Here is a 16,993-nt window from a genome sequence, read left to right as displayed (position 1 = left end):
AACTTAAACAAAAGTAAGATGTTACTGATTAGCCCAATTAGCAGGTTTCCCAATGGAGCATTATTGAATGGTCATATACATCCCTCATGTACAGTATATGTTCAACAAGTAGGAGGAAGCAGCTTTTATAGAAAGACAGTCTGTATTTGATGCCAGTAAAGTGACATTTTCTTTAGCTGTACACAGTTTCTTTTCCCACCCACTGATATTTTGCCGAATTACTTTGAACTTGGATGCAGCTTAAGCGAGAAGAGGTGGCTGAATAGCTGCGGCGGTGGCAATCATGAGAAGCAGCGCAATTTGGATGCCATGCATCACAGGTATTAGTGCTCATGCCCACCCACCTGTCACACAGTAGCACAGCATGCGGTTTTGTTTTGATCTTTTTTTTAAGGGGGGGGGGGTTCACGGACATGCTTCAGTGGAACTTAGCACTCTTACAGGCCCCGGGGTGGAGGGAACATCTGCATTAGTGTTTCCAGGATGAAGGGCACATCCTGTCAAACATCTCCTGGAGGTAATCGTCTGAATTCAGGCATGGTGATAAAAGTCATAGGTCATAAAGGTCATAGGAGTCACCTAATTTTCATACCCATGTATTATTATTTAGTAAGATAACACAGTGTTCACTCCTTGGTGCACTGGTATTCTGCACTGCTTGATGGTAGGTGTAAATCAGCAGAGCACATTTCTGATCAAATGCATTCTGTGTCAAAATGTAGTCAAAATTTAAACTGAAACTCTGAACTCTGAAACCTTTCAATTTAATTATTAGGACTATTTAAGCCTTAATCCAACAAAGAACAAACAAACAAACAAACCTTGTGTTTCTTAGTTTGTTTGTCAGTCAGAATGTTTAAGCTTAACTGACTGAATGATGCCTGTGCCCACATATCCATATTCACTCTCGAGGATTGTAACGGTCCAATGTCTAACTTAAAAGTGTGAACAGCTCCAGACCATATATACTAATGACTGATTTTCATGAAAAGAATTAGTGAAAAGAAATGTGCATTTTACGTTTTATATCATACACTTTTAAAAGCATTAGCTGTTGAATAAACATATGAACCAATGTGTTATTCAAAAGAAGAATATTTTACTGTCTTTTCAAAAAAAAAAAACCCTCGAGGGGATGTTTAATTTTTCAGGACTGAAAAGCAAAATGGCACACAAATTTTTCCAGAGAGATTGCTTATTTGTTTTGCATCTAAACTAAATGGCTCTTTAATAAATAACTAGCAGTTTGTTGGTACATTAACCCTATAAGGTAAAAACTGGCTTTTCTTTTATTATTTTTTCTTCTGTAACACTTTATAATAATTCATAATTTATAACGCATTCCTCCTCCTTAGTATAAAATTTATATTTAATTCTTGATTAATAAGCTCATTTATAACATGTTCATGGTATCATTTATAAAGTTTAAGTAGGTAATTAAAACAGTATTTAGTTGCATATTTATTTATGTAATGAGCTTGTGTGTTAATAGATATTTTGTAATTACTTATTTCATAGCAAATTTTAATTCGATAATACTTACAGGTGCACACTGCTGTCGTTCTCTCAGGGCCTCTGCATAACTTATTTTTCCTTATTTGCACCACATCACTCCTATGTTGTTTTGCTATTTTCAGATTCCCTCATGATCATTCAAAGACCAGCATGTGCCTGTCCTTGCAGGAACCTGGCCAAATGTGGTAGGAGCACAGACAGGTCTCATGACAGTGTCAAAGTCCCCCTTGAACTTACCACTGTCCCATAAAAAATACACACAGACCTGTAATGTATAGCTTCACAGTTTCAAGATTCCTCAAACCCCCACTTTTTCTTGGTTTGATGGATCTAAAATCCATCAGTCAACAGATGTGGGTCTAATTTGACCCAGAACAACCTACTGTATAAAAAGTTGTAGCATCTGTACAATAGTGTAAAACTTTAAGATATTTGAATTTTTGTGTATTTTGGGTCACTTTACAAAAATAATCAAATTTCAGCCCAAAAGAATGCCATTTAGGGTATTTATACTGCCATCAAGTTTCACAACAGATCAAAAATGGACAAAAAACAGTATGAGAGGGTTTAATCGTGCACCCCACTGAAGCCTGCTCTGTGGGCGCAGTGCACTCAACTCCACCACAGTAACTCAGGGAACTTATTTGTAATGGACATCCATCTGCCATAAGTGCTCTGTCCTGCAGTCCTAGCACATTACTAAGTAAAAAGGTTATCTGCAAACAATTAACGTAACAATTAACCCACCTGACACTGCTCCCTGAATGGCTGCCCCACCTCTCCACCTGCACTGTGCACTGTTAAAAAACTGGGCTAGGGTAAAGGATCACTTATAATCAGAGTACAGCATCAAGTCAGTTAAATTTCTGGTATATTGATCTGGTCAGTTAAGTAGCAGAGATGGTTGTTAATCACTTTCAACTCTTTTGGTTATAATGAAATTAAAAACAGGTGCACTGGGGTAGGGTCAGTGTCACTACTGGCAGCATGGGGCGATACCTGGATCCCACAGAGCTTGCACAGACAGTCCAACTCCTTCTGAATGGTACATCATTACGTGCCATTGCTGGAAGGCATCCAGGCACAATAATTCTTCCAGTTTTTTCCAATCACATATGCAATGTTGACAACATCATGAGGTAACCATTGGAGCGTGTTTTTGATCTTCCAAAAATCTCAAATATCATGAGACATCTTCTTAAAAGAGATATTCAGGAATAGAACATTTTTATATTTTCTAAGCTAATTAAATTTAATGTGTCGCATATTCACTCACAGCAGTTCTGCACCTCCCACACAAGCACATCAGTCTCCTCTTGAGAGAAACTTTTGCTGTGAATACACTCCTGACTGTTCTTTGTGCCACAGACTTGAGCTCCATGAAGCAGAGACCAATCCTCTAGAAATGAAAGGCAAAAGGCAAATTTGATTGACTGAAGTGAGTCTCTATCACATCCTGATAATCACACCCTGTTTCCAACTGCACTTCAATGGTACCACATGCCTCCAGCAATAAAATATCAAAAAAGTCCACCACCACAGCATGAATGCAGCACTCTGCACCACTGACTCTTTAGAACAGAGCCCAGAGACACCAATTTGTCCGTCAACAGCAGCCACGATAGACCAAACTACAATGCAGTGTTTTGAGTAATGTGTACCATTCACACATTTTTCTTATTCTGCTACACATAAATTTCTAATTCTTCTGCTCTCCCTCTCTTTCTCTCTCCCCTGCTGTCATTGCTCTTCTTCTATATAAAAAAGTGCAACAGCTTGTCAAGTCTGAAGGGTTCTGAAATTTATTCATTACACTGTTAACCAAAAAGGAAGCAGTCTACATTCAGTTATATGAACTATAACTCTATAACACTCTATAACAGTACTGCTGAGCAGGTTGTTGGCAGTAATTTCAGTAAGAAAGATTGTATTTTGTCATGTTCTACTGTCACTGCGCTGCTATGTAAAATGTGTGTAAAAAGCACAAAAAGTCCTTCAGACTAAATTTGATTGGCTCATTCAATCCACAACATGTAAGCATTTCTAATAAAAGAAATACGTATTGTTGCTTTAGTTAGCCCTCATCACAAAACAATTAATGCTAGTTTTGGGGATTCTTTTGCCTTATTTTTGCAGTAGTAAAAGTCTTGCCTTCTGTTAACTAAGTAAACTGAGGTTATTTTATTCAGCCCTAAGAATGTTAGAAACGTGGTGGCTAACCAGATATTAACATGGTATTAACTTGACCTCCAGTGATGTGAGAAAAATTTTGGAGTCATTTTGTCCTTCAGTGTGGATATTAAGTAAATATGTAGGACTTTTCTTGCATTTGCGCAATATCTTTTAAATTAGAAACATCCTGTTTTAGAGTGATGCTGATAAGATAGTTCCTTCCTCCTTAAAAACTCCTTTAAGTGGATGGTGGGGTGGGTGCAGTTTTCTCTGTGGTGGGGTTGGGTGGACTGTCCCGGGCTCTGTGGGGCCGGGCGGCGCTGCTGCACTGGGCCCGGTCTGGATGGGCCTGGGCCCCCTTTCCCTGGCGGGTCGCGGAGTATGGGGGTGCCTACTGGGGTCAGCGGGGGAGCTGGCCCCAGGGAGGGGTCACTTGCCCCTCCCTTCCTTCCCTCCCCATCTCCAGCTGCCTCCCTCTTCCCGCTCCACCACAACCACCCACACATGCAGGGCCTTGGAGTAGGGGTATGTCACCAGGGTGCAGAGGAGGCTACCCCCCCCCCGTCCCCTTCTGGCTGCCTCTGCCTCAATTTTATCCCACAACTTAGACATTCACATTATTCACACTCTCATTACACATACATATAGGATCTTGGGGGTGGGCACAATCACGGAGTCCAAATTACCATCAGGGTGTACACCCCACCCCTGGCGTCGTTGCCCACCTCTCAATTTTAAATACACGTAGACATTGAGGGCTAGCAGGAGGGACCATGCGCTTACCTGCTGCTCTCTGGCAGGTAGCTCCAAGCCCTCCTGGGTTTTAAATGCACCTTAGAACACACATGCATCAACATTACAATGAGCGGGTGGAGGGAGGTTCGGAGTCTTCTCTCACCCCCGTTCTCTGCGACCTGCTGGAGCAGGGGGGCTAGGACTAGGAGGAGGAGTTGGCCGTCTGACTGCGGTCTGGAGTGTGGAGCCTTCCTGCTGCTGCGGAGTCGGGGCGGTCTGCCTCCCCCCACCGCAGGGAAAAGGGAAACACCACCTGGGTCTGGGTGCAGTTCCCCCCTCCAGGGGCGGGGGCACCTAGACCCGGTTTGTAGAGTACGCTTGGGGAGTGTGATCGTGTGTACAGCGTCTCTTTATGTCTGTCTCCACGTTGGTTGAGTGTGGAGTAAGTGTATATGAGAGCATGAGGGTGGGAATGGATGTTTGTATCTGTGTGTGCCTGTATGTCTGTGTCTATATGTCAGGTTGGGTGTCAGGCGCCACCTCTCTGGGGACATCTCAGGCCCTCCAAGGTTTGGAGGCCTATCTCCCCCTACCACCACTTCCCCTGCCAGACATCGGTGCGTTGGTGGTTCTTTGTGTCCGGGGATGGGCGTCCAGGTACACACCGGCTCACTCCTTGGCGGCCGCTTATCGGGGCCTGGAGCCTGGGGCTCGCTCGGGCCACTTCGGAGGTGGGGTGCCCCCGGCCTCTCGGCCTGGGGCTCGGTCACTCAGGCGCAGCTGGCTGCCGGCGGAGCTCACGGGCGTGTCACTGCAACTCCCCCTGGCTTCTGCTCTGCGGCTGCTGAGTGAGCCCTCATCTGGGACTCTCCTCAGCTCTTTCCGGGACAGTGGCGCAGCTGCCCCTCTGTTGGTCTTCCTTGGTCTCTTGTGTTCTGGGGGCCTCTGGATGTCTGGAGTTTTGATCTCCTCCACACCTGCTTCACGCCCTGGAGGACGGGGCTGTGGCCCCCCCACACCCTCTAGCAGATTATTACATGAAGGAACCTTTTAAAAAAACAAAAAACAAGCGCGTCCATGCTCACAGGTGTACACACGGGTGATCACACCCACAAACTACACCCTTTTTGGCTCCTACCTCAAAGCACACTGTGTTCTGTTGATCTTATGTGCTGCACAATAATGTTTAACATTTAGTATTTACTGTCATATTCCCATATATCATTGTGATGTTGTTTATTCTATTACTCTTGTTCTCTTCTGCTTGCTTTCTTTTTTCTTTCTCAGCAGGTGATCCAGGTGATTGATATATGCATTTTTTTTCTCTGCCCGTTCTGTTGGTTTTTGTCTTTTGCCCTTCTCCCCCGTCCCTCTTCTCAGCTGTTTCTCTTTCCCTCTTTCTTTCTCCCCTTCTTTCCCCCAGTCAAGTCTGTCCCGTATTCAGTAAGTGAAAATAAAATAAACAATAAAAGGTGAAAAAAAAAACAAAAAAAAACAACTCCTTTGTCCCACACGCCATCAAACTGTTTAACTCCTCTCTGGAGGGGAGAGGGAGGGGAAACAGGAGGACAAAGGAGGGGGGAACAACTAAGCTGTAGTGCCTCTTCACCTCACTGTACAATACCTTGTGCAATACTTTTTGTAAATAGTCAACAGTGCAATAGACTCAATACTTGAAATGTGCAATTCACTTGTATTTTTATTTTTTATTCCTATTTATTCTATTTATCCCCTTTGTATATTTTATTTATATTTGTCTCTGTATTTATATATGTGTGTGTGTGTGTGTGTGTATATATATATATATATATATATATAACAGTTCTGTAACTAACTTCGGTCGTTGCTGTGCTTTTTTTGGAAGTCGAATTTCCCAGAGGAACCCACCCGAGGGATTAATAAAGTTCTATCTTATCTTATCTTATCTTATCTTATCTTAGTTCATGCATGTATTACTTCTAGGCTGGACTGTGTAATTCATTATTATTAGGTTGTTCCTAAACCTCCTTGTAAAGTCTTTAGTTGACCCAGAACGGTCCAGCAACCATATTTCTCCAAAATTAGCTTCTCTTCATTGTTTCCACGTTAAATTTAAAACTAAATTTAAAATCCTGCTAACATAAAAGGTCTTGACATATCAGTAATGTTTTTGGTCTTACAACACAAATGGGAAAGTAAATTGCTCTCCCATTTGAACATATGTCCAGTATACATTATGTACTGCTCACAAAACAGATCAGAAAGATGAGTCATATAAAGAAAGACATTCTCTAAATCAAAACCAGAATACACCTGATACAGTCATACACATATATTTGCCCTACTCAATTTTCAAAATGCTGTATAAATGCATTATAATTGGATAACAGGTCTCAATGTTACAAGTGCTTGATTTAAAGTTTGTGTCACTTCATCTGATGTTATCTTATAAATTCCTCAACTGATCAGGTATGCATACCATATAAACATGTCAGTGTCGTTTCAGTTTTTTCTTACCTACTGGGATTAACCAACGATAGGCACCTAAAACTTTATGTCATCACTGCACCCGGTGATTTAAGTTATGATCCATCAAATTCCTTGATTAATGTTGTTCACAGAGTCGTAAACATGCTCATGCTGGCAATTTAAAATCTTTCCATCTCTGAAGAGTTACCATGCATAAGTACGGACACACAGTGCTTGCTGGCCTTGGTGTTGATATGGCCTCTGGCTCCTCAAGAGGAGCAGAAAAAAAACATAGATGCCCTCAGGCCAAATCTGTTTATGATAGTGAGAGAGGGCAATAGGCAAGGTTTATTTAAGTGGTGGTGGGTAGGAGAGAAACAAAGACGGGAGAAGATGAGAGGCAGCGCAGAGTGAAAAAAAGAAATCGATGAGGAGCTCAGAGAGAAATGATGATGGTTCTGTAGAAATTGTATAAAAAAACAACAGATACTGTAGGTGGACAGGAAGGCAGAAGAAAAGACTGATGAGGAGAATAATGGAATGAGTAGGGAGCTGAAGGGGGATTGAGTAATTTATGTAGAGTGGAAGGAGGCATGAAGGAAGACTGAATACAACAAAGAATGGCCTCCTACAATAGAAAAAATTCGACACCGTTAATGAGAAATCTGGACCTACAGCTCCCTTAAACAAACATATAGCATGAATGGTGAGACAGTAGAGCAGAATACCTGTGCCGCTACCTCTGGAGCTCCATTTGACTGGGATAACTGAGATCATGCATTCATGCTTCAACACACACACACACACACACACACACACACACACACACACACACACACACACACACACACACACACACACACACACAGAGATAGAGAGCAGAGCCTATAAATACCCTTGCGAGCATGAAGTGTCCTTGATAACACTGTGAAATCCTTGAACAGAAACGGACAGTCAAACTGTCTGTTAAAATGTTCTGTAAGCTCTGCAGAGAATTAGTTGGCAAACCAAAGGGGAACGTTCGCAGAGCTTCGGAGGGGGAAAAATATCTTCCTGCCAGCGGACGCATGTTGTGGATTAATCAAAGAAATTTTAAGTTATTCACATCAAAGCACAACATGTAGATAGTTGATGGGGTTCTGTGTGCAGGCTGCTTTTAAATTCTTTATTTATTTTTTAAATCACATAATCAATCAAACATCCATAAACATTCTATGAACCAAGTCTGTGAAATTAAAAGTTCATTCTTCTTTTGGCAGAGACAAAGAAATGCCTGGTTCACTCTTATTGTGTCACCACAGCTTTCAGGTACAGACTGTCCAGCCGATTTAAACATAAAGACTTTCATTCTAGAGATAAAAGTGTTCTGATTGTTGACTCGGACACATATTTTACCTGGCATGCTCTGACATTTTGGTTCTGTGTTTTGTAAATACTCTTCATAGAGTGTATATTTTTGTCTTTGCAAATGGTAATAAGATATTCACTCAGTTTCCTAACCCGTACTGCCAGTTATGGGTTAGGAAAGTTATTATTAACCTAACTGGAGGCTGGAGGAATCCAGCCATATGCAACTACCATCCTAAGCCTCCTAGGTGTATTAGTAATCAGTATGTGGTAGCAGCATATATGCCCACAGCAGCACACCATCATTGAAACCAGTGATGGACTGTAACTAAGGTTACTCAAATAAACTACTGGTCAACCAGAAACACTTGCATACATGCTTTGAGTTTTTCAGTTTTATACCCTAGAGCAGGGGTCCCCAATCCCAGTCCACGAGGGCCGGTGTCCCGTCAGGTTTTAGATGTGTCCTTGATCCATCACAGCTGATTTAAATGGATAAATTACCTCCTCAACATTTCTTGAAGTTCTTTAGAGGCCTGGTAATGAACTAATCATGTGATTCAGGTGTGTTGACTCAGGGTGAGATTTAAAACCTGCAGGCACACCGGCCCTCACGGACTGGGATTGGGGACCCCTGCCCTAGAGAAATATGCAGTTAGACCAATTAGTTTAGATTGTTCATGCATAATTCACAAATGTCAAAATTTAATTGATCTGAAGTTTCTGATCAACAGGAAGACTGAGCTCTTGAGGTAGATGTAAAATCCATTGTCAGAGAACAGAAACCAGGGCTGTTATGGAGAGACTTGGTTTTCAAAGAGCAGCAGTGATACAAATATAGTCTATGTTCATCACACAGATGTTGTATGAGTATAAAATATAATACAACACTGAGGATTAAACTATCCAGTGCTTTAGTAGTTAAACATAGATCAATATATACAGCAGAAACTTCAATATGCATTTTTTGTTTGCTTTGTTTTTTCCTAATGTTGCCTCTGTACACCACTACAATGAATTTTAAACCAAACAGTCAAAATGTGATTGATGTGCAGCGTTTCCGCTTTCATTCAAGGAGATTAATAAAGTTGTTGCATTAACTGTTTGGCCAACGCCCCATTTTTAGGGGCAAAATATGGCTACAAAGACTCCTATAGAGAGATCTGACCCTTCAGGTGCTCCAGCTACTCTTCACTGAGGCCTCATAATAAATTACCTCAGTTTAAGGGTGACTTTGAACAAGAAATTCTTAAGGAAGGGTAACAATGAGGGCATCTGAGGTATACCAAATCACTCAAGAACTGTAAAGAAGTCAGGAGAGACGTACAGCAGTGAGTGTCTACACCCATCTACAAGATACAGTGTAGAAAAGACAGTGCTGGAGACACAGTGTCAAAACTGATGGAGTGATGAACACATAAAAGTACTAACAGGTTTTGAAACATCACGCAGTTCCATCTGAAAAGCATCTGATTGGCTTCTTTTTTCATCATGACAATGATCCCAGACACACAAGCAATGCAATGCAAATGTACCTAGAAAAGACACAGTGAAACACTGTGAGCCATGGATTGGCTTCCCCAGAGCCCAGACATCAACACTGAAGCATGCTTGGATCATCGGGACAGAGAACAAAACAAAAAACAGCCAATATCCAAAGAAGAGCTTTGAAACTTCATTCATGAAGCCTGGAGAATTATTCCTGAAGTCTATATTACAATGGAGCTCAGGCTGTGTTGAAGAATAAAGATGGTCATAAAAACCTTGACACTTTTTCCTTTTTTCCTAGCAAAAATATTTTTAAAAATGAGAGGTGTCTCAGGACTTTTGATCAGTATTTACTTTACTTTAACATTTAAGAACAGTCCAATATTTATCTTAATAAGTTCTTATGTTACTTTCCTGGAATGTTTTGCATCACCGTCTGTCTGCAATGCAACATTTGTCCTTGACTGAAACAAAAAATATCTCTGTACACAACAGAATCCATCCCTGCTACTTTAGTCAGCTTTCACACTGTCAAAAAACACCAGTGACACATTCGACTGGTCCCAGTTAATTAGCTGATTTTAGAGGTTGTTCTTTTGTTTTAGTAATTATGCGAGTTTTTGATGTACAATATTTGGTATTCAGCCCAGTAATAAAAGATAATTTGTTAAACACTTGTTCTGCAACTTAGACAAATAGGTAAACATGTCTCTCTACAGAAAAGGGAAACAAAGGAGGAGGAGGCTGGAGCAAACACAGTTAGAGGTGCATTATTGAATGACGGGTTGTAAGAAAATTAAAGCACGATATACTTGAACTGATCAGATTGGAGGGCTTCATTCCAGTTCCTGTTTTTATATTGCAAGATAGACTGCTGTAGAATGAATGACAATTGTGTTGCATGATCTAGCCGTGTCAAGGTTCAACTATTAAACCTTTACTACTGTGAATTTCATGAATCCAACGATATTTGATAATCTTGTCACACAAGTCCCAATGAGTTTTCCTTTAGGCATCAGATGAACCTGAAGAAGACAGGGGGAATTCTGAGTTTTCTTTAAGGATGTCGGACTAACAAACATGTTGTGTCACTTCACATTTACTGTATCAAATTGTGGCTAATTGACAACAAATTCCAGGGCTGCTTTTGTTGTTGTTGTTGTTCTTTTGTTTTTCCAAAATTGGAGTCCTGTCTATCTCTGCATGTGTCTATGTGTGTATACATGCACACTCAGATTCATAAGGAGAGAACTAAGCCAACACGCTTTCATTTACTGCGGCTGGTAATTGCTGCTGTCATTCAGTCTGTCTTATTAAAATGACAAGAAACTGTGCCTTGAGTTTAACACATACACTCGTGCAGACTGCACACAGAGCTTTGGTTGACTTGTTTTTACAAGACATAACATAGCTGGTATTTTTTCACCGTGTGTGTGTGTGTGTGTGTGTGTGTGTGTGTGTGTGTGTGTGTGTGTGTGTGTGTGTGTGTGTGTGTGTGTGTTTTGGAAAATTGTCATCTAGGAGATGCCTGCAGCATGCCAACACAAAGGAGGCTTTGAGTACTGTGGACAGATTTGTCTATATAATAGAGTCACAACAGCACAGGTAGATACAGTCATGCATGAACATCCAGAGGTGTGTAAGGTGAAATCAAAATGATAGGTGGGCGTGGTCCAAGTAATGCCAGGTCCTGTAATTGTTTAATTGTCATTTAGTTATCTCTACATAGTAATCATGGGTTGAAAGCAACAGGTTTACAGGTATCAGTGATGTGATCTTGATGTGTTCGTCTTCGTGAAATTAGTTGTTCTTTTTTTCTAGCTATATGTTCCTCTCAGCAGGTATCTATATCTCAAGAGCTGTCCACTTCCAATTTCAGCCCCACGAGCCTGCTCAGTGTTTGTTGTCGTGCTTAATCCCCATTATTTTTATTATCAGTAGTCCATGCTACAGTGTTGTTTGGCCTGTTTATGCTGTTGGCAAACTGTTCTTAATCATACTGAGAAAAGTAAAAACAAATAAAAAATAAAAATAGGAGTGGTGGATGTTTATATGCCTAAAATGGGTCATTTCAGCCTGTTGCTAGGTAGTTGCTAGGCATGTGAAATTCAACTTTAATGGATATAAATGAGGTATTATTGTTGTGAAATTAAAATGGCAGGATGACTTCGTGAGGTGGTAGAGGTGCATAAAGGCTAAAACCAAGTCATTTTATCCTGTTGCCAGGCAATGTGATAGCGCCATAATACATCATGTGTAATACTAATTTTGTGAATATAAATGAGATGCTGTTGGGATAGGATGTTTTTATAAGGTGCTACAGGTGCCTAAATGCTAAATATTGTCATTTTAGTCCATTGCTATTTGGTTGCAAGGCAACAAGGTGACATCATATTATCTCATTTAGTGGAGGATTTTCAAGGGTCTAAGTTGTACCAAAGCCATTGAATGGAAGAGTTGCGTCTTTTTCACAGCAATGGCCGCTCATGGAGCCTCACAATAGATCCCAAAGGAAGCGTCATAAACTAAGTGCGCCATAGAGATATAGCAGCACAGTCTGAGATTCAATTTTAAAATATAGGAAGTTAAAAAACAAGTCTGTATGTTCTCAGCACACATTTCAACTGCCCTTTAAGCAGTTGGAGGAACTATTTGAAGGCTACATGACCCACATTATGACCCCAAATTGGGAACCCCCACTGATAGGACTCCGACTTATTCAAGGACTCTGAATTGTACATGTGTGCTCAGCTCCTGGTGGTTTAGAAGGAGTTGGAGGACAAAGACACAAACAAACACGCAGATGGAGATAGTAAGATTACTGCTATTAAACCAATAAGTATATTTGTTATTATGGTCGTCATCATCAGTATGGCAACCAGTTTGACACCTTTTGAATTGAAAGCTGTTCCAGGTGTCTCCCAGATCCTAATATATTCTCTCTTTGCTATTCTTTTCCATCCAGCCATTCAAGGCAGAAAGCTGCTTATCCTGGATCTGGTTGTCTTGGAGGTTTCCTTTCAGTACAAAGAGAGCTTTACTCCTCAAGGATGAACTGCCGGCTTTCTCTCTTGGTACTGTAAGGTGTTGACCTCTGTTTGTAAAGTGCATTGAGATGAAAAACTGCATGTCATGATTTGAAGAAAAACTAAAGTGAACAAGCTGCAGAAATAAGGAATTGTTTTTCAATGACATCTGTGGCTCATACCAAAGGTCTTCATGTTGTAACAACGAACACTAATAATGAGAAAGGTTTAGCCCAGAACAGCTGAATGAATAGCTTTTTTCAAATGCCACAAGTACAGTATTATAGACAAGCATGTGATGTAGAATATGTAGATGCACATGAAATATTCATGTGCAAATATTCCCTTCTTGCACTCTAACACCCCACCTTCCCTCCCCACTTCACACACATATCCGCACAGACAGGATGGCCTGCGGACAGATTGACTGTGATCAGGACTTTGACCTCCGTGATAACCGCAGCTCATTTCCATTTGCTGTCCTTGTTGCCTCACACACCTCGCGCAGATAGAGAGACAGACTGTGTATTCACCGGACTGAAACTCCCACATTCCCACAAAGAAGATATGCCAGCCTCACTGGCAATTCAGTTCACTACTTCTTCGCACGTCACATTCAGATAAAGTTCTCAAAGGATAATAAAAATTCTCCTAATCTCTTCACTGTGTCCTCCTCTGTCCCACAATGCCTTGGGGCTGGCTAAGGCTCCAGATTGACATGTCTCCATCTTAAGTCTCAATCATCAGCAAGGCTTTAAGTTGGAAATGACTTTCTGATCTCATGGACTCCTTTTTAGATTTTCTGAGCAGAACAGAGGGTTACACTTACTCTACCAACTTAATCTAGCAAATAACAAAATACTTAAAAAAAAAAGTCTTGATTTGATTTGACCTGGAAGAGTTTGGGAGTAAAGTGAACCTCAAAAGCTGGAGTCACTTCTGCTGTAAGTGGTTTGGCCAGTGTGGGACTATTTATGTTTGTTAAAAAAGTAGTATGACTCAAAGTCAACCTTTAATCACTCACGTGATGTTACTGCTGGTGCTTGGGAGAGGAGGGAGCAGGCAGCTTGCTGCCAACATAAATCAGTGTCATGGCCTTGAGCCACACCTTACTGGAGGAATGCCACTGAAGCACTTCCCTTGCTTTCTAGTGTCTTAATGCATACTCAGTGAGCAAAAAGGACTCTCTAATATTGATAGAGACATTTAATGTGAAAGTAATTTCGAACTGAAATGCCTGATTTATCAGTGAACCGAGTGTGACTTTTAATCACTGCATTCACCCACCTGCCTCATGGCTATGCCAGTCACAGTATGAGAGTATTTTTCTTAAACTGTGAGGCAAAATATTATATATATATATATATATATATATATATATATATATATATATATATATATATATATATATATATATATACATATATATATATATATATACATATATATATATATATATATAATTTTTTTTTTTTTCCAGTGCCCTTTTTGGTTCTTGAGATAAAACGCCACAGAAAAATGTCCGTCAGCCTTTAGCTCAGTTGACTGCTGACAAGCAAAAGAAAAAAAGTTTTTACGTCTCCTTCCTAAAACTTTTAGCTTTCAATTTGATTATTTACAAAGCACGCCAGCTGCCTCACGTCACCTTATCCGGTGAGGTGAAAAACTTTATATTTCAGAAAGAAATCCAGGTGTTTAATATCTCTAAAAAATATAATATTTTCTGATCTCCCAGCAAATGCAATTTTTCGTTTTGTAAGCCTACCTGTTAAGACAACACAGATAAAGACAAAGACACTTTCTATTTTAATGTCCTTTTAATGCCTGTTTTTTTCTTGTCTGACATTTCTTGGAAGCACAAAAGGAAACCAAACACAAATGCGCGCACACGCACACACCCAGGGTATCTTTTAAGAACAAGGCGCACGCTGTGAACGCAGCTTAAACACGTGCACCCCCCACGCATTTTTTCCAAGACTCTGTTTGAAGAAAAAAAACAAAAACAAAGATTAAATAAATGTGACTCATCTACGTCTTACTCAACTAACACTGAGCATCACCAATACAAAACCGAAGAAATAAGTCACGTTGATGAAGAAAAAAGAAAACACTACAATCATAGTATTTACATGATGCATAAGACGTGAAAATGTAAGCAGGACACGGTAAAAATTCTTTAAACTGAAAACACAAAGTTAAATTGCCATTAAAATAAAGCTGGAAGTCACTTCCATCAGATCTTTTTGCCTTTTTCCCCTCCGCTCTGTGAAGGAAGTCATCTGCTAAATATCAGTCTTTTGTTTGGCTGCCATTTAGATGAATCACTGGCCGCCCCCTTTCCTGTCTCAGCCTGATATGCTGTTATCTCGCAGGTAGGAAAAAGTCGGACACTGGTTGCAGAATGGCGAAAGATGCGTTTAATGACCAGACAGACATTTGAATGGGTGGGACTGAGTTCATCTAGCCAATTTGTAGATGTTTTGCAGGAGTCTCCGGCTGTATTCTCTGTGGTCGACCGGCTGGACTTCCATTACAGTTACCTTCACTCGACTCTCATCCTGTGGAGGAAACAGAGAGTTTGAGTTCAGTGCACAGCATCGGGTAAGGAAACAACAACTTTAACCTCTGTGATCAGCACGATTCAAGACTGCACATAATCATTAATCTACTGAACCAATTAAGACCCAAGCGGTGGAAAGTCTGCTTTAGGACTGAAACTTCCTGCTACTGACAGAGCTTTGCTGTCAGCTCAGACTTGTACCAACAACCTTCTTCTCAAAATCTATGCAAAAAGCCGCAAGGCCAGTAGATTTTATTGTATGGTCTAATTTCAGATCCTTTGGCAAGTGTGAGCCATGATGTCGTTAGTCATCTCGAGCTGAGCTGCATAATTTACATGGTATTTAATATGTTGATTTTAATTTGCATTGCCTGCTTCTTCTGTTTTGATACGTTGGAAAATCTCACAAATGTAAGAAAACGAGAGCGGCTTCCCCCCCCCCATAATGTAAGCGAATCTTGTCATCAAAGCACTCTCTTTGGGAACCAGACACCTCTGATGATGAATTTAAGCATTTCACCTCAAACGATGAAAATTCAGCAAGTCAGACTGAGTCCTGACTGTCGCAAGACTAAAAAAATAAAAAATAAACAAGAACACAAACACTGGCTACTGCACGATCACAGACTTCAGCAATATTTAGCATAAACTCGTGTGATTACTCAAACCCAATGTACTGTGTGATTATAAATTGACCCTATGTGGCCCCAAGGCGGGAAGCAGAGCAGGAAAGGTGACACTTTCCATGTCATTTACAAAAGTAAGCAAAAAGAAGGATGTTCCACCTGTTCCCTTTATATTAATAACAATTATATCAATAAAAACATATTCTAATCTGCCATATTATACAGAGCTACAGTGTTTAGTGCCTCGTAGCTTGAGGCTTCCTGGATCCACAGGCCAGCTTCTGTGTGAAGTTTGCATGTTCTCGGTGTGCCTGCGTGGGTTTCCTCCTCCCACAGATCAAAGACATGCTGGTTAGGTTAACTGGAGATTCTAAATTACCCATCGGTGTGAATGCGTGCTTGTACTTTCACAAACACAACAACAATTGAGATCGATAATTGTGTACGCAGATGTAAGCTGTCTCAACTGTTTGCAGTAAGAGTCACCATCAGTAAGTCAGATTCTGTACCATCAAACAATGGCATGATTTCCAGTGAAAGCATAAAGTCAAAAGCTCTTTTCTGTCATAATCAGTGATAATTATTAAAGGGTTCAATCCAGAGAGAATTAGCAATTCACTTAGGATAACCAGCATCAAGGATTGAACATTTGTTCACACGTTGATTCCACACTTCTACACGTATTTTCAATTTGCATCTACCTCAGGCAAATTAAACAATACGTGGGGGGAGGGGGGTTTGAATCGGAGGTTCCACTTGACAAAAGGTGACAACTTATTTAAAAATAATGGTTTTCCAAATGGTAGGGTACTGAGAGAAAGAAAGCTTGGTAATTTAATATGCACAGACTAATACTGCAATCGCATCTGGAGAAAACAATTACTTCGTAGCCAAACATTCACCCTTGTTCTCTAACTCAATTTCAGGCGGTGCACTGAACGAATAAATACCAGCACTTCTGGATGTGTAGACAAAAAGAAAAAAAAACAGAACACACACACATGCAAAAGTACAGCGCACAACTAGCCAATAAACATTTACACTTACTGATGCCACATCTTCAAAGAGAATAATTA

The 16,993-nt window shown here is 40.6% G+C and overlaps 1 protein-coding gene across 1 annotated transcript in view; it reads right to left on the bottom strand.

The window, feature by feature from the left end:
* Positions 1–14,548: 14,548 nt before the first annotated feature.
* Positions 14,549–16,993, bottom strand: part of LOC146624334 (replication protein A 70 kDa DNA-binding subunit-like) — a 48,519-nt gene continuing 46,074 nt past the window's right edge. The window contains exon 17 of the mRNA XM_085364551.1: positions 14,549–15,289. Within this exon, the coding sequence (XP_085220677.1) occupies positions 15,188–15,289 (102 nt within the window). The 3' untranslated portion in view covers positions 14,549–15,187. The remainder of the gene's footprint in view (positions 15,290–16,993) is intronic.

The sequence above is a fragment of the Diplotaxodon limnothrissa genome, linkage group LG10 (assembly GCF_057381915.1).
Source record: "Diplotaxodon limnothrissa isolate DT_005_m linkage group LG10, D_limnothrissa_male_GT1.1, whole genome shotgun sequence".
NCBI lineage: Eukaryota > Metazoa > Chordata > Actinopteri > Cichliformes > Cichlidae > Diplotaxodon > Diplotaxodon limnothrissa.
The sequence above is the reverse complement of the archived record's forward strand: the minus strand, read 5'-3'. Positions and strand labels throughout refer to the sequence as shown.